We start from the raw sequence: 17,819 nt of genomic DNA on the forward strand, positions 1-17,819 counted from the left end.
CAGTAGCTTGAATGGAATTAGTAAAGAAAGTTTCTTTTTTCAGGACTGGGGCCCCTGGTAAATTTATTTACTGTGTCCCCTTGTTTCTAAACACTCGACCTCACTAACTCGAACTTTTTTCAAGACAGTTTAGCTTACATTAGGATCCTGTATGTGAAATACGAAGTAGTGTGGTTTTGGCATTCGGGCAGAGTTAAACTCATCTATATAAACTTCATTCCACTGTTAAAGCTAACTATTACCTTTATTTGCAATAGATTTAGGCATGCTTCAAACATTTAAGAATTGCCAATGGAAGGAATTTATTTTTTTGTATCTTTGTTGTAGGGCCCAAACACAAAAAAGTCCTGAAAATCCAGGTAAGTGTGTACTGGCAGATAGTCTCTAACAATAAAAAGTATTTAAAAATATTAAAATATTAAGTTAATCCTTGCAGGGCAGAGTAAATGGGGGGCAGGGGGAAACCCAAAACAACAAACAGGAAAAGATGAGAGCACGAAGAAGTTGCAAAAAGAATAAAGAGTAGTTACAGGAGAACAAGTAAGAAAAAATATTTTTAAAACAGAAAAGATGGTGAAGAAAGGCAAAAGCAGAGACATTTACGTGAGCATTCCCAAACAGCCTTTCTTTAACCCAATACATAGTATCAGTGCTTATATATTTCTGTTCCAACACCTCTGCCCCCTGCCCCTACTCCTAGCAGCACCCCATATTAGAGAGGTGAGCTTCTAGATGTCTGCTGCGTTCTGAATTTTTATTTCAATTATTTTCTTAATAGGCCACGAGCACTTAAAACTTCTGCAAGCTACCATGTTCCCCCAGTCCTACTGAAATCAAAAAAACCTTTTGATATGAAAGATACAATAGTATTAAACAAAGAGATAAGAAGTCTGTGCTCATTCTGAAAGCATTCTACTTCAAATTATATTTAAAACTGGAAGCATAGGACAAACTTGAAGTGATAGCACACATATCATCTCATACAAGGACGGCTATACTCTTAGTTTTGAATCAGAACGTTATTCATAGTACCTTTCATGAACGCCTGCCTGCCTGCCTTTGAAAGGCCTACCTTGTTCCTGTGACATAGTATTGTGGTTCAGAACCGATCTGGGATTTGTTGTGTCCTTTTTGTCAAGTTATCTCTTGATAGTTTAAAGTTGTACATGCTAAGAAGCCTGTGGTTATGCTTCTTTACGCAGGATACAGTCAAGAAGACGGTGGCTGGTCTTCATTTGTGAGTATCAGGATTAACAAAACCAACTGGTTGAATGGATTAGCTCTTCCGTAAGGTCTATCATGTCTTGCATTACCTACTTTGGGCAGCAGCACGGATGGAGTGAGCAATGGCAGGGGGTGTTAGGATGAGGAGAAAGAGAAGCAGGAGCTCGAATGACTGGAGTCACTGCATACAAATTTCTTCACTGAGAAAAGGGTCTTCCCTGGTAATGCAAGGCCGAGCTTCAGAATGGCAGCCCTGTACCACTGGCTGAAGTAGAAGCTCACAGCCTACAAACAGGTCTCCACAGAACCTTAGCTGAATTTTATATACCTATTTCAAGCTTTTAAAAGAGGTGGCTAGTAAAGGAAAGGTTGCTATGTTATTCAATGGCAAATTCTTGCCGTTTTATTCTCTAGAGTTGATTTGTTGAAGAATCTAATTTTTTGAAGCCAACTAGACTGTAAAAGTTCCTTTTGCCTTTCGGCATAGAAAATGCGTTGGTAAATGTCATTAGATGAAGCATACACAACTCAGCTAGCTAAATGAATAGGTGACTGATGCACAGTCTGGGTTTATGAAGATCTCTTACATTGACCAGTGCCAATGGTTTTTTGAAAAAAACGGAGAGGGATTTTAAAAAACCACTTGCTACTAAGTTTGCAGGAGATTTGCTGCTATTTTAGGAGCACAAAAGGTAAAAGTAACCACCTATAGAGCACCTGGGCGCTATGTCAATGCAGAGCTAGTTTGGAAATTTCAGCCAAGATACCAATGACAAATTGAGTATTCTTTTTCTTGTAAGCCTTGGCAGGTTGCACCGAAGATGTGTGCAATGACTGCTACCATATTTTCACTGTGATCTTACTAGGTCCTGCAAGTTGTATGAAGCTGTTTTGGTTCTGGTCAGCGGAGGGCACCAAGACCCATATCAAAGACCTCATTTTTTGTGAAGCATTTTTAAAAAGTTGAATTGCAGGCTGTAGAGTACAGGCTATTAAGTAAGAACGAATATCAACAGGCATATAGTGCCTTGCCTGTTACATAAAACAAAGGCACTGTGCATTTCAATAAGCTATCACCTTATCTTGACCTTCCAATGCAGTTGTGGTTATAAAACGATACGTGTTTCCTTTCTTAAGCTGTTGAGTGCTGGATGCATTAATAAAATGCTGCCTCCTTTCCGCATTTTATTTCAACAGAGAATTTTTTCACTCAAACTGGTTGTAAAAACTTGATATCCTCCAGAGAGAAAAATGCCACAGTGAAAGGCCACAAGGAAATTGCACTGAAGTGTTTAGTATCCTGTTACAGCATCCATCTTTTATGTACATTTGCCAGGATGAAGATGATGACTATGAAAGCCCTGATGATGACCAGGAAAAGGAAGATGAGGCTGACTACGAATCACCAACAGAAGAACCTGAGGAAGCAGAACATGACAGTGATGGCTATGAGCCACCTCCATCCAATAATGACGAAGCACACCACAGTGTCATATTTCCTGCCAAGTCACTTGCAAACAACACAGATTATATAGGTAATTACTAAAAATTAAGTGTTACTAATAATTTGTAAATTATATTTTCACACATTATCAGCCACATTTTAGGTGGCTGGTAATGGAATATAGGTTTTTCCTTGAAGTCAACTGTGTAGTTCATGAACAAGATTTAGTGACACAGACTTACAGCATGTTGGTGGTTTTGTGACTTTTAAAGCTAAATTTTCTACTTCAGACAAGCTCTGTTGGATTAAAGATTAGTTTCGTGTGATGTGTGCATTATTTCGCCTGTGGTTTGAATCTGCATGAAGTTAAACATATGTGCATACTGCATTAGCTTTAGTAGTGCCACCTTGAACAGAGCAAATTGTCACAACAGTGGCAAAAAACTAGTGAAAATTGGGAAAAGAGAGAGATCAGCTTTCTCTGCCTGCCATTTTTTTATGTCTGATTCTTCAGCGGCGTGCAGTTGTGGAGTCAAACACAGGAGTACAAAGCTGCCATTTAGACCGGCTGGTGTTTCACACAGCCACTGCACTGCAGTGAATGAAAATAAACAGTGTGGGCCAGCAGACTAGCAGATAGAGTCACCTCACCACCAAAGGGACAGACGAGCCTGTAACTCCCAATACAACGCTGATCATAAAGCAACTGTCCATTATATACTAAAACAATGTCTTGATGATATATTAAGTATGGAGGCTATTGCAAGGGCTCTTTTTCATAAAGATCTAATGAGAATAAAATAACCGAACTCTGTGTAGTTGTTTAGTTTGGGATTTTTGTTTTCTTTAGACAGACCTCCAACAACTAGATCATCACATCAGCCTCCAGTACCACCCCAGCGACCCGGCCCATCCCCAGTACCAGCCTCATTTGGGGGAAGAGGTGCTTCTGTATGTTTGTTTCTTAATATTTCACCTATTTCCTTTGCCAGTACCTTCTTAGAAGTTCAAGTGTAATGCCATTTTTATTCAGATAGTGTATGTAGAGGAAGAATTTCAGCCATCAAAATAGATTTGAACTCTGTTACAGAGTGGCCGTTTGTTCATGGAACAATTAAATTCCCTGGGACAAATATATTAAATTATTTCACATTACTTGGCTGTTCCTTACACTGAAAATTTGTACCCACTTGTGAATGTCTCTCCCATATAAATTATAGATTTCTAATAGATGCCTCTTTGTTTCTTTAGTGACATTTGTAAAAAGAAAAAAAGGCTGTGTCTTTCCAAGCTATACTTCTAGCAACTGTCCAATTGAATTAAGACCACATAAAAGTATAAGGGACTGCATAATGAGAACTCTGATAACCCAGATTTTTTTCCTTTTTTTTGGTACTGTGACTATTTCGAAACTGAAAGCTATTGTGCTGTTTACAACTGGCACTACAGGTTCCCTGTAAGCCAGAACAGATGTACATTACACCTACCCATGTACACAAGTACAGGTAATTCTAGGATGTGATACAGGGACCTTTGGTCTGACCCAGTGTCATAGTTCATACATACAAAACACACAGGACTCTTAGGTGTCATGAGATCTCAAGACTGCTGTCCTAAATTGCTGCTCCTTTTTTTTTTGGAATAAGAATGAACACTGGAAGGCATTTGTCTGGAGAAATCAAGGTTTAGATGCAAACATCTTCTGCAGCTGCTGACAACACAGTGCTGTTTGACTCCAGCTCTCCCAGTAACAAAGAACAGTCCTTTCTCCCCCTGCCTCAGTCAGCAACAGTCAGTCATACAGACTGAATACATGTTTCTCAACTTCAAATTTACATCCATTAATTTCAATACCAGTTTTCAAAACTAACACCTGCTGCATTGAAGGGGCAAAGATACAACAGCATTCTTGAAGCTCCTGTTTCTTTCCTTTGACAACACTCATGCTCATGCCTTCCCCAAAGATAACATCCCACCAGAGTATTCCTTGTGAGGCGAAACAGACGGAGGCAATTCTGCATCTAACAAAAAAACATGCATGTAGGTCATTCTTCAGGAGTGTTAATGGCTCCTATCCTTCCTGCGTTGAGCAGAAACCTATTCTATTGTGCTGTACCAGAGACAAAGAGTGGCAGATGTGGTGTGGGAGGGTTAATATATTAAAATTAAAACAGAAAGGTGAAGGCACACTTTAACTACATGTAAAATATTTGTTTTAGCTCCCAGCTTTTCCTCCTCCACCAAGCAACAATGACTTGAGTAGAGACAGAAATATCAAGCCTTTGAAACGTAAGTACAGCTGGTTTTCTCTTTGCAAAGCTTCTCCCATGGGCTATATAGCACTACACTTTTGCCTGTATCTCCTCAGTTCCACTCTCTTCTACTATTTATACAGAAGCCTCGCTTGTTATTCTAAGAAGTAACACCAGTTCATGGCCATGCAAAATAAAGATATATTGACCTACACTAGCAAATTATTTTACACAGCTTTTGTGTTTAGCCCCAGCTCCTTCTATAGACAGAAGCACAAAACCCCCGCTGGATCGCCTTGCTCCACCATTTGAAAGAGAAAGCCCAGGATCAGGTCAGTATTTGCTTATGCTAATATCAATCGAGGTTTTTTTTAATTATTCAAAATTATCAGTTTGAATATCATCCATGCAAAAGAACAAGGCTGAACCAAACGCACTGTAATCCAATCACATACAAGGTGATCTGTTTATGAACAAATAATGTGAGCAGTACTTAAAGTGAGAGAAATTGTATCTAGAAAGTAGCAACCCTAGCTCAGGACTAGTTGAACAGAAAGACATTATGAGATCCCTGTGCAATAAAGGTTTGATGTAATACTTAAGTGAATGAACAAGGAAATATTTAGTAGGTTAAAAGAGGAAATAATTTTTGCACACAAAGCTAACGAAACTCTGCATACACTACTATATGTAATTTGGCACCCACATTTAAAAGAACGCTGAGAACTGAAAAAACATAGAAAAAAATGGCATTTGTTTCAGACCTGAAAACCATATTTTACAAAGTATTTAAAGAGACTACTCTATGATTTTTATTTATTATCTAAACACTTTCATCTGTTATATAATGGCATAAAAGTATCCAGTAATTCAAAGTTGAACTATAGAAAATATGACTGTAAAACATGCCACTTTGAAAATTTTTACATTTTCCTTTAATAAGAGATATTGCAATTTTGCCATCTCTTGCAAAGCCAAAATATTTTTCTGGCTTACATCTCAGGAGGCTGAGTGCATCAATCTGCAAAATTCACTTTCAATGATATTCAAAACTTGCTTGTTTCATAGAAAGTTTAATTAATTATCTTAACTTTCATTTTTTCTAAATGTAAGCTTTTACTGTTTTCAGGGAGGAAGCCAGCCTTTCCTGAAAAGGTAAGGTCTTTTTTGTTTGGTGCTTAGTGATGTTTTTCACCTATTTTGATACACTTACACATTCTCTTAACTATTCCTTGTTTTACAGCCTCTGACTTCGCAGCTAAGGTAAGAGTTTTGCCTCTGGAAATGAGACTCTCAATACCAGTATTACCCTGTTATTTCTTAGTAAGCAGCTTTTTGCCTTTATTTCATCATCTTGCTCCTGCTTTAGATCCCTGGGGGAACAGCTAGCAATGATGCCAAAGCCTCCTGTCCCACCAAGTGACAGATATGAAAGAGGCAATCCATCTCCTCTTAGGAAGCAAACCCCTGTGAAGTAAGTGTTCATTTAATTGAAATTTAATAAAGGATAAACTAATTTAACAAAAATATGGATCAGCAACACAGGATAGTATAATTTACTGCTACTGCATGACAGCAGTGTCTGCAGATATCAAAGTTTTGCTTTATGAAGATGCATGGGATGTGCTGTAAGCTACAGAAAAGTGTGAATGCAGAAAAAGCTCTCTCTCCAGTCATCTGAAACAGCGATTACGTAGGGCATGACTCACTTCCAAGTTGCACAAAGAAATATATGTTCCATGTTTTTTCCACCAGATCAAGTTCTTGCTCTAGGGAACATTCTTTCACGAGTTCTATTGCTATTTTTTTTTAGGATGTTAGAAAAAGAAAGCTTTACTTTCCCACCACTGATTTTACTAGTCTGCAAAACTCCTTCTTAACAGCAAACAGCATTCTCTAGCAGAACTAGATAACTTGTGGGCTGAACAGTGTGACTGATGTTAAAATAAGAAAGTAGCTGAGATCTGCTAATCAGCCAGAGTAATTTATCAGAGAAACAAAGACTGGAAGGCTTATCATGTGCTCCAGCAATGTTGCTAAGTACTATAGATGAGTTCAAGACTTGAACCTTGTAAAAACTTGTTTTAAGCTCTAATCTTATAATCAATTCGTCAGACATTTTCCTTGTTGATAGAATCAAGATGGGCTAAGGACTAGCATAACATCTATGATTATGGCTGAAAATTAGAATCTTAGATATTTTTACAAGGAAAAAATGTTTCTGCATTCATTGGGTCTGTAAAACTTACTATAAATTCATGTCTTAGTTGAAAATACGGCCTAATGCACACAAAGCGAATGAGTAATATTCCACCTATGATTCATGTTTTGTTTTCTCTGTTTCACTTCAGGCAGGGTTGGCCACCACACAAAAAAAATGGAGTAAGTATAGTCTCAAAGCAAATATTTAAAGTTATAGGGACTACAATAAAATGAAGTACCTGTATAAACTAATAATTCTGGAAAAGGTAAACTCGTTTCTTCTATCAGTTATAATGAATACTCATGGGTCTTTCACAGCACATGGTTTCTTTTTGAATAGTTCTTCTATGTCAAGCTCAGTTTATTCCCTGAGTACTTTATCTTAAATAACAGGAAGAATAAGGCCAGAATTTTTTTATGACATGGGAGAAGTGATTTTGCTTACAGTAGGTTTTGGGGTTTTGGTCTTTTTTCAGCTTAAGCTGACCTAAGGGTTTTACTTTCAGATAACTCTGAGAGCCCACACTTACTGAAGGAATGAGGAAAGTTTACATCTGCTGAGAGTTTCTGACTACTTTGGGTCAAGATCCATTATGGGACATCTACTTCACAGCTTATTTGTAAATAATAGCTGCACCTTAATGCAAGAACTTTAAAAATTATTTGGTGTTGCATGAAGACAGAAACCCCAGCATTTTAGATGAAAGTGACAGTATAGATATTAAAGTCCATGTATACTCAAAATTCACCAATCCAGGTTTTTGTTTTGTAAAGTATTCCTAAGAACTGTCCTATAACATGTTGCTAATGTTTATTTTCTTTTGGCTCCCCAGGAAGAAGAAGATAGTAAGTATTTCTACAGTGATTTTTAAAACTTAGTCTTTGTCTTAGTTCTAAAAAAAAAAATGATCGCCGTTGTTTCTTTAGAGCCATTTCAAAAAGTCAGGTGGTATCTCGACAGGCTGTAGAATGCTTATAAAGTACCTCATGCAGATTTATATATCGAAGCTGCCAAACACAGGAAGTCAATAGCTAATAGCTTCCTTCAGGCAGCCAGTTACAAGACAGCAGCATTTCTTATTTTGAAACACATTACATTTTAGAGATTTGTGATCTGCACACAGCATCAAACAGCTAGGCACGTAAACCAGGTATCCTCCCAGTTTCCAACAAAACGTTCAGTCAACCCCTGCCGGTACTAGTCTTCTGTGTAACGTTATTTACTGTAACGAATAGAAACAGAACTTGTTTCATGCAATAATAGTATTTATAAATGACTTCAGAATCCTGGCTCCTAAAATTAAGTTGGTAAAGTGACGCCATAACAGAAGCAGAACATTTGGCCAAGTCTCTACAAATTATCACTGCCTCTAAGACTCCATAAAGCATAGGGCTATTTAAGCTGTGCACAGCGCAGTTGATCTGTTCCCCTCTTACCAGTAGTTGAGGTCTGAGGGCACTGCAGAAAGAAAATGTTTTCTTTTATGCTGTTGTTCATAATGATATGGGAGAAATCTCACAAAAGAATGAAGTTCAAAAAGCTAACCTCAAATCCACTATTTAGAAGCAACGTAGCAGAGGACACATGGTTACGTACCACCTTCAGCTCTACTGCAGTTAAAGTATCTGAATTGTGGCTTATCCAAAACAGACGTTAGAAAATGTAAATGTTGCTCAAGCCTGTTCCAGTTTATTTTTAATTTTAATACTTAAGTTCTCAGTTGACCATGTGAGTTTACAATCTGTAACTAAGGTATCAAGGGCTTTTTATAGAACAGTTTACTCCATTATGTTTATCTAATTAAACAGCAGTAATGTGACAGCATTTCTTCATTCTACCTCATTTAAGAATGTCTCACATACGTTTTAAGTTTCCTTCTCTTCCTCTCCACAGCTGCACCCCAAAGACCAGTGCCACAGCTATCTTTAACCCCATACAGCTCCAATACATTCCCATCCAAATCTGTCAAGCCTCCACCTAAGCCAGGATCCAACAGTATGCCTGGTGCAGAAAGGTTTGTTTCACCCATTATTGTGTCATTCCTTTTGAATCTCAGTCTCTCTGCAATTTAGCAAATAACAGTGTGTATGTGGCTACAGGGTTCTCAGGTGAACACAGGGTAACTACTTGAAGCTGTCCGTTATTTTTCAGGCTATACCCTCGCCTCCACTACATGCTAATTTGTGTTGTTCCTATTATCACGGAGAATCCTTCATATAATTGAAGCTCTGTATTCAGTGAAGCAGATGTGTACATCAGGCAACAAAGAAAAAAAATGCAAATCTCTCCGTTTTATGTCAAGGAAGCATTTTAGGGCCTACATGGTACAATGCTTCCATTCTTGACACATCTCTCCCACTGCCTGCACGATCCACAAGAATGACACGCCCTTTTGGGAAGGGATCCTCTTCTACAAAACTATGCAGGATGTAGGTCAAAGAGGTCCTTTTTAAAAGGATTCTGCACGTTCTAGAAGCCTCAGTGCTAGAGCTGCAACTACTAATTGCTTCAAAAATAAAAAAAACCACCACCTTAGTTGTCTAGAGCTGAATCTTAAAGAATTTCACCAAACTTTTACTAAATTTTACTCTAATGGTTAACAATTCCTATTTAAAATTGTGAACCTTGCTTCAACTATGATTTTTCCTAGCTTCAACTTCCAAATTTTGGATTTTTATGTCTTCATTTGCTAGATGGAAGGGCCTTTAACTAAATTTTGATTTCCGATGTAGTGTGCAACACTTAGCCTTTCATGAGTTACATTGGGCTCCTTGAGTCTAAGTCTGAAGTACATTTTCTAATCTCTGTATTTCTTTAATGGCTCTTTGATGAATTCCTCCCATTTACCATCATCCTCTGGAACTGCTGACACCCCAGTAGAACAAATATTGCAGTAGCAATAGCAAGGTCATATGCAAATATGAACTGTTCCTATGATGAACGCTTCTGCTTATATTCAAAGTGTTGCCAAATTTTGCTATAGCAGAGGCCCCCATTTAGCTGATTCTCTCCCATGAATCAAGACGATAGGGTGCTTTTGTTCTGCAAACAAAATTAACATATTCATCCCAGAGCTTTTTGTACAGTTCATTTAAGCAGAAGAGAAATATGAACTGTAAAGGAAAAGTGTGCAGGCAGTTTGTTCCCAATTAGGTGAAGAAATTTAAAAAAAAAAAAAAAAGTTGAAGATTGGGACTCTCTATTTTGAGAAGTTTTGGATGTGGGTTCTGGGATCAGGCCATAAAAGGCAATTGTAGATTTTCTAACAAAAAGCATAAAAACGAACACAGGAGGGAAAGCATAGGCGCATGGAAGTGTTATGGTACTGGGGGTACGAGCTCTGCGCCACTGTCAGCTCATAGCTCGCGGAATCACAGAATGGTTGAGGTTGGCAGGGATCTCTGGATGTCATCTGGTCCAACCCCCCTGCTCAAGCAGGGTCACCTAGAGCAGGCTGCCCAGCACCATGTCCAGATGCCTTTTGAATATCTCCAAGAACCAGAATATCTCCAAAGACTCCACAACCTTTCTTGGCAACCTGCTCCAGTGCTCAGTTGCCCTCACAGTAAAAAAGTGTTTCCTGATGTTCAGAGGGGACCCCCTGTGTTTCAGTTTGTGCCCACTGCCTCTGGTCCTGTCACTGGGCACCACTGAAAAGAGCCTGGCTCTCCCTTCATGTATTTATATGCGTTAATAAGATCCCTCCTGAGCCTTCTGTCTTCCAGGCTAAACAGTCCCAGCTCCCTCAGCCTTTCCTCATACGTGAGATGCTCCAGTCCCTTATCATGTTAGTGGCCCTTCACTGGACTCTTTTCAGTAGCTCCACATCCATAGTTGCAACATTAATGATGAGAAACTGCATTTTCATCAACAATGTTATAGAAGCCACAAGAAAAATTACTCTATAAGTGAACCCCGCAGAAAGAAACATGTAGCAAGCTGTTGCCTGTGCTTCCTGCTTCAGGGGAATAAAGTAGCCATTCCCTGTGAAAACTCAACACGCTGAAGTAGTTTTCTGCATTGATCCTGACACAGAAGTCTTGGTGGCCCATTACTGATTCCCTCTACCTTATTGCCAGATACCGAGCTTCACGTAAACTTAATGGTGGATCTATTTACATAAAAAGAAGGAAAAAAAAACAAAGGGAAGAAAGAGAAGGCTATCCTCATCCTGCATAGGTCTCAAGAGGATCTCACATTCTGTAAAACAGGCACAAAGTCCAGATCAGTTCTTCAGAGCACAGAAATGTTGTATAGCAATGTTGTATTTATACTGACTACATTTATTTTTTTTTAAACAGTGCTAGAAACCTGTCTTCAAGTGGCTCACTACCACCACGCTTACATCTAGGTTTGTATCCTGCATTCCTGCATTTTTTGTACAAAAACTGACTGAAGGTTGAAAGGTGGTTTCAGTGCAGTTAATATCATCTTTTTTTTCTACGGATGTTTCTGGTTGGACTGGGAACAGAAAACTATCATGTTCCTGAAAGCCATCTTGTGTAACAGTCTGAATCTAAGATGGTTTTTTGCCACGAAGTTTGGGCTCACTGCCTAGTTAAACCATTGTCAAAACTTCATATACGCATCTTTTTCAATGTAGCTAACACTACTGAGAGCTGAGCAACACCACCTGCAAGTCACTGTGGTATACTAATACTCTCGAAAAAGGGAGAAAACACTTTCCATGTGAAATATGCTGCATATTTATCTTGTAATAACAAGTAAAAAATAAAGGAAGCTTAGAAATCAATTGCTTTGCAAATAATTTTTCACATATGATAACAGCTGCCAATGTCTTACAGTGACATTTTTTAGTTTCTACTTGCTAAGAAGGCAAGGAATGCAAAGAGACATTACTTCCAACTGTCTCTAAAGAAACCAGAGATGCTCTCAACTGAGTAATTGTGGTACAGAAGCTAAAAAGAGGTAACCTCTATTTCAAGTTCACCTGATTTTAAGGAAACCTGAACCGCAAGAGTTCAGTGAAAGTCCCTGTGCACCAAGGATGGATTTATGTAAAGAACTTGGTTCTCATACAGTAGCCTAAATCTGATTTCAAATCAATTCAAAATGTCTCAGTATCAGAGTGCTATAAATTCCTCATGCCTCATAAAATCGAGATTGTACACCCTGTATGCATTCCACAGATGAAATTATTTTCCTGATTTTAACATTTTTTCTACTTTTATGTCTTTGAAGGCAACAACAGTAGATCTCCTTCAAGAGGCGCAGGTGACGTAAGACCTCCGTTGCCAATTCCTACCAGACAGACTGTTCACCAAACAAACATGGAGGAAGATGAGGTACAAAACATTACAAGTATTAACCATAACTGCTAAACACAGCAATTTTTTCTGATTTTGAGAGCGAACGTTTTTCAAAGTTGTTTTTCTAGTTAGTAGTCACTGTCAGGATGTTAGTAGGTGCTTTCAGTTTCCTTTTGTGTGTCAAACTTTAGTGCCTTATTTTGTCTTCACCAAGAAAAACAACAATAGCAAAAACCCAGTAGAACAAAATAAGAAAAATACTTGTTTGCTGGATTACTTGTTTTGCACAATTGCCTTCAACTAGCATTACATATTCAGTTCTCTTTCCACAAAACCTTGGTGACTAAAGAACTCATACCCTTTAAGTGCATTTTTGTTTTACATTTCTTTACATATGACAAGTCTAGATCAAACCACTCCTGGTGATAACACTGCTGGGCAACCATACATGGTATGTTCACAGGAAGTCTGCATTATTGTCTCAGATGATAGTTAAAAAAGAAAAAATAAAATATTTTTTTTAAAAACCTGAGAAATTAAGGCAAAGGATGCTAGTGTCCCAGGCAGACAAAAGAGAAAATGTCACTTAAAATCTATCTTTTACAGAAAATATTTGGAAATATTTGTTTTCCTAGCTTACCGGCAGACATATTATAGGCAGATCTGTAATATTTTCAAATTTATCAAAGTGAGCAAACAATTTTAAAATCATTTAGTGCACTTACCGTACAGTAATATATACTACTATGATCCCTGAAGCTCATACCTTCAGAGATTCTGCACATAAACCCAAATATCCCTCACATTCAAATTTCTCTCTACTTATTTGTATGTCATTAACATCACAAGCTAATTCATTGACAGCTGACTTTCTCCTTTATCCTCTCTCACAAAAAACATAGGACTCACTAAATGATGAATGGTACGTTGCTTATGTTAGCCGGCCAGAAGCAGAAGCAGCTCTTCGAAAAATAAACAAGGTACTCTTTAACTTGCTGGCGATTCTCACCATCTCCTAGCTAGATGTCCTTGCACTCATATGGGAAGAGTGAAGGTAAATAACATGGTAAGGTTATAGCCCCAATATAGATACTTAGAGTCAGGGATTCACCTTTAATACCTTTACCCACATAAAAGTTACACATCTAGTCTAAACCAGCCATGAAGGCTGTTGTTTTCCATAGTCCAAGAGAACAAATTGTGTGTCTCCAGAAAGCAGTTTCACCTCACCTCTCTTAGGAGGAGTGACTTGTTCTCTGCAAACAGTTCTCTGTCACCAGCGAGGAATTTGTTGCAAATTCCAAGTTTTAGATCGCTTGAATTAGATGAGATGAATCCCACCCTTTTCTAGGCCATATTTACCAGCAAAATGAAGTACAGATTCAAACAGATGAAACCCAGGCTTAACTGTGCGTGTGGAGATAAAGCAAATTGTATCCCATCACTGTGGGAAATCTGTTTATGATGCTTCACAGCACATGCAATGAGCTGAAGATGACACATACAGCATTTCAATGACTTGTACTAAGGTCCAGCCTTTAAGAAAGGGTGTTTCAGTGGAAGACTTGTTAAAACAGATCTGAAATGAAGAAAAGCAGAGAGAGCACAAGACAATATCATTGCCTTTACCAGAATTACACAGACACTATCATTATTTTAGGCTGTCTGTAACTAGATCACATAGGAACCTTGATTGGCCCTTACCAGAAATGAACTTCTGTTCTGGTTAAAGGGATGTGAAGTTTGGCCTTTGATACTTTACTTCCTCCTTTAATGGAATCTCTCCCTCAGAGAACACCATTCCTCCCTTCCCTAAAAATCTGCATTTGTATCAAACAGGAAAGTTTTAAGTAGCAAACTGAAAGATAAAACATTTGAGAAATTACCTAAACTCTTTAATATTGCAGTTTCTTTTACCAGGAGGAAAGAGATTTCAGAAAGAAAAAACACTTAAAAGCAGGAGTGCTCTAGTTAAGGTTGTTATGCTGATCAAACCCAGAAGTGACGTTTATTTGTTGTCTTTCATTCTTTCATCTTTCAGGATGGAACATTCTTGGTAAGAGACAGCTCAAGAAAAACGGCTACTCATCCATATGTGCTGATGGTGTTGTACAGAGATAAAGTATACAACATCCAGATTCGTTATCAGGAGCAAAACCACATATATTTGTTAGGAACCGGCTTAAAAGGAAAAGAGGTACTATGTGTTTTTCACACTACTTCCCTTCATCTTAAGGCATCCCCTGTCTCATTCCTAAGTGTCAGGCTACTTAACCTGGCAGCTGTTTTAATCCAGTGGAATTCTACTTATTGTCTTAGAGTTACTCCTGATAGAATATGTTACTGCTGGAAGTAAAATCAGATTCTCCTGTTTGCACTCAGGGAACAAAGGGATAGCCTTAGAACACAGCTATTAGAAATCCATATACCTGGTTGGGGAATGTTTGTTTACCACTAAGATACCAGATAAGGGAAATATACAGTTGAGAGCAAATCCATTTCTTCCAACTTTACTGCTTTGCTCCCAGACTGCTGGTTTACTTAACGTCCAGCAGTACTGCGCTGGATTTACTGGCACCAGACAGACCGGTCAGCATACGTACTGCAGTTCGGATTGAGGCAGAACTCTCTGAATTTATCAGTCAACTTTTTGAACTTTCAAGTGTGATCATCATGTCAAGCAGAGTGACAACATCATGTATTAAACAGGCCAATACCACATAAATTAATCATACAACATTGCAGTAGGTTGTACATACACTAGATTAACAGTTATTGAGCTACAGATTATGGCAGGAATGAAAACAGCTGATCTGATAGTATTTACTGGACCTTATAAGACTGCTAAATATTTAGAGCTTAAAAAAAAACCTTTTGGTTTTACTAATTACTAATAATTCTGACGTTTTTGCCATAGCCTTCTCATTTTTTCCATCCCACAGGATTTTTCTTCTGTAGCAGATATTATTGATTACTTCCAAAGAACACCTCTTCTTCTGATTGATGGAAAAGACAGAGGTTCAAGAAACCAGTGCATGTTAAAATATGCTGCAGGACATATTTAAATGAGAACTTAATGAAGATCACATATAGTATTGAAGCCTACTGAAGTTTGTAAACTTCAGGACATTTCCTTTTTCAGCAAACTAAAATCATGAAATCATTAAAAATCCGTTTAATTTTAAGGAAGAAGGACAATGTTATTTTTAAATTATGCCTTAAATGCAGTACTCTGTAAATCTGATTTTCCTACAATGTGTTTTATTACATGATATGGACAATGTGTCCACTAATCATACAGTACACAAGAATTCTTTATCTTCCAACATATGTGTATCTTCTTGAAATGATTTCCACGCCAAATTAGAGGACCCAGAAATAAATACCAATACAAGTCTCTGCTTTCATAGGAGGGGAAAAAAAAAAAAGTAAGCTATTTTTCAGATCAGAACTGCAGCAGCAATTATGTTATTTAAAGCGCTACAGAGTAGACCCAAACCTTGTCAAGGTTGAGGAGCAGACAAAAGACAATAAAAGCCCAATTTTTTCCCACAATCCACTTCCCAATAAATCTAACTGGCCACTTCTATGAAAAGACTGGGACTCCGACCTGGATCCTAAGGACACCTAGGTTTCAGCGACACCAAAAAACCCCCCAACCCTGGATATGCAGCTGCTTGTCAAGATCTGTGTCTGTGTTATTCAACTATGAAACTGTCTTTGTTCACAGTCTTCTAGAAAAATAAAATATCCAGATATCGTGTTCTCTCTGCCATACCAGTGATGATTCACTGACGGCATGTCTTAGCCCACAGATTGGAACTATGTATCTCCTGGGATCCTCTAACCTCACTCAGAAACACGTTTTTCTCCGTTAACACGGACCTCTCTTTAGCTGTGTCTTTCTGACTCTAAATTAAGTAACAACTTTTTTATAGGAGGCACATCAACAAGGTTATCATCATGTGATTCTTAATTGGCAGAACACACCCAGATCTCTTAGAAAGCAGACGGACACAATCAGGCTAAACTTAGTTCCTCTTATACAACTGCTGTCTGCTTTTACTGTATTTTTTCAAGAAAAACAATAACATTCTCGGTTCTAAAATATAAATTGCAACTGAGGACCACTGAAGCATACTATATCAAGAGTTTTTCCCTCTCCTTTTTTAAGTGGGATTTATCCAACTCTTCGCCTCGTTTTTTTAGTAACCTTTGTTTTCTGAAAAGACCTTGGTTTGATAAATATGTTAGACTTTGTCACACTTTTTCTCCTTTAAAGCCATTTGTGTGTATATCACTTGAAACACTTGAATCAAAATTCAAATATCTTCCATGTAATCTGTATAGCTTCTCAGCTAAGCCAATCAGATTTCATAAGCAGTTTTACTTTAAATATACATGTTTTGTAAATGTTATCTTCCTTTCTAATATATTTAGCTAGGAGCTGGAATTCCAAGTTAGTGAATTTCATTTCCATGCAACTATGAGTCAAAAAAAAAAGATGAAAAATAAAATTTTAAAAATTCTTCAGCTGACAAAACCTGTTTCTAGCCAATATTTTTTAAAAGCTCACTACTAATCTTGTGAAAGAAAAGTCAGTTATAATGTATGTTTTTCAAAAGATGCTAAAATTAAGAACAACATCCCCCATATCACCACTGATTCTGTGAGCTGGAGGTTCTAATTCTATTCCATTGCCCTGCCTTGAAAAGTCTGACAACCCAGAAATACCTCCTATGGAATTGTGTTTTATTTGTTTTAAATCATTTCATTAGTGAAAGAGAAACAAAATGTAAACCAATATAACAACCTATAATACTGCATATTTTTTTCAGCAGAGTAAATCTTGATTTAATTATTCAGATAAATATATTTTTACATGAATAAAAACACACCTCAACATTCAAACATGTCCACAAGTGAAGTATGACTGAATATTAACTGTAATGAACTACATGAAAATACTGGCTACTCAAATTTTGGGCCAAGAAGATTTCAGGATAGAGTATTTAGACCACTAACTCTTTCTTTCTTTTGTAGCTAGGCACATTAGAAAGTCACTACAGAAACTAGAATGAAAGTACTTTCGGTTTTCCAGAAGTAATCTGCTATTTGGCCCCCTTCCTCAGCAACATTTTTAGAATGAGGAAGACAGATCAAATGACAAGTTCAGTTCCTCCTTTACTGACTGTTTCTCATCCCAGTTTCCGGAGCACAACTGAGATAAGAGAGCAATGACTTGACTTGAAGTAATTTAAGATCTTTTGTTACTGTTCCAATATGTCTTTGTTTAAAAGGAGACAACCACATGTGAAAAACTTCATGCCCGGTTTCCTGACCTTTCTAGTTAATTGTATCAGTCTTTCCAGCCCTCGTGGGCTTAATTTGGGAAATCTGCGTTAAAAAAAACCCTCTCAAAATAA

The 17,819-nt window shown here is 37.7% G+C and overlaps 1 protein-coding gene across 1 annotated transcript in view; it reads left to right on the forward strand.

Annotated features, from left to right (window-relative positions):
• LCP2 (lymphocyte cytosolic protein 2) overlaps nt 1–15,637 on the forward strand; it is a 32,464-nt gene extending 16,827 nt beyond the window's left edge. The window contains exons 5-21 of the mRNA XM_050905401.1: nt 328–359; nt 1,203–1,237; nt 2,561–2,759; nt 3,519–3,619; nt 4,888–4,957; nt 5,169–5,252; nt 6,050–6,075; nt 6,164–6,183; nt 6,290–6,394; nt 7,272–7,302; nt 7,956–7,968; nt 9,017–9,137; nt 11,425–11,474; nt 12,326–12,429; nt 13,296–13,373; nt 14,435–14,590; nt 15,336–15,637. Coding sequence (XP_050761358.1) covers nt 328–359; nt 1,203–1,237; nt 2,561–2,759; nt 3,519–3,619; nt 4,888–4,957; nt 5,169–5,252; nt 6,050–6,075; nt 6,164–6,183; nt 6,290–6,394; nt 7,272–7,302; nt 7,956–7,968; nt 9,017–9,137; nt 11,425–11,474; nt 12,326–12,429; nt 13,296–13,373; nt 14,435–14,590; nt 15,336–15,458 — 1,348 coding nt within the window. The 3' untranslated portion in view covers nt 15,459–15,637. The remainder of the gene's footprint in view (nt 1–327; nt 360–1,202; nt 1,238–2,560; nt 2,760–3,518; nt 3,620–4,887; nt 4,958–5,168; nt 5,253–6,049; nt 6,076–6,163; nt 6,184–6,289; nt 6,395–7,271; nt 7,303–7,955; nt 7,969–9,016; nt 9,138–11,424; nt 11,475–12,325; nt 12,430–13,295; nt 13,374–14,434; nt 14,591–15,335) is intronic.
• Nucleotides 15,638–17,819: the final 2,182 nt, after the last annotated feature.

This window comes from Gymnogyps californianus, chromosome 14 (genome assembly GCF_018139145.2).
Source record: "Gymnogyps californianus isolate 813 chromosome 14, ASM1813914v2, whole genome shotgun sequence".
NCBI classification, from domain to species: domain Eukaryota; kingdom Metazoa; phylum Chordata; class Aves; order Accipitriformes; family Cathartidae; genus Gymnogyps; species Gymnogyps californianus.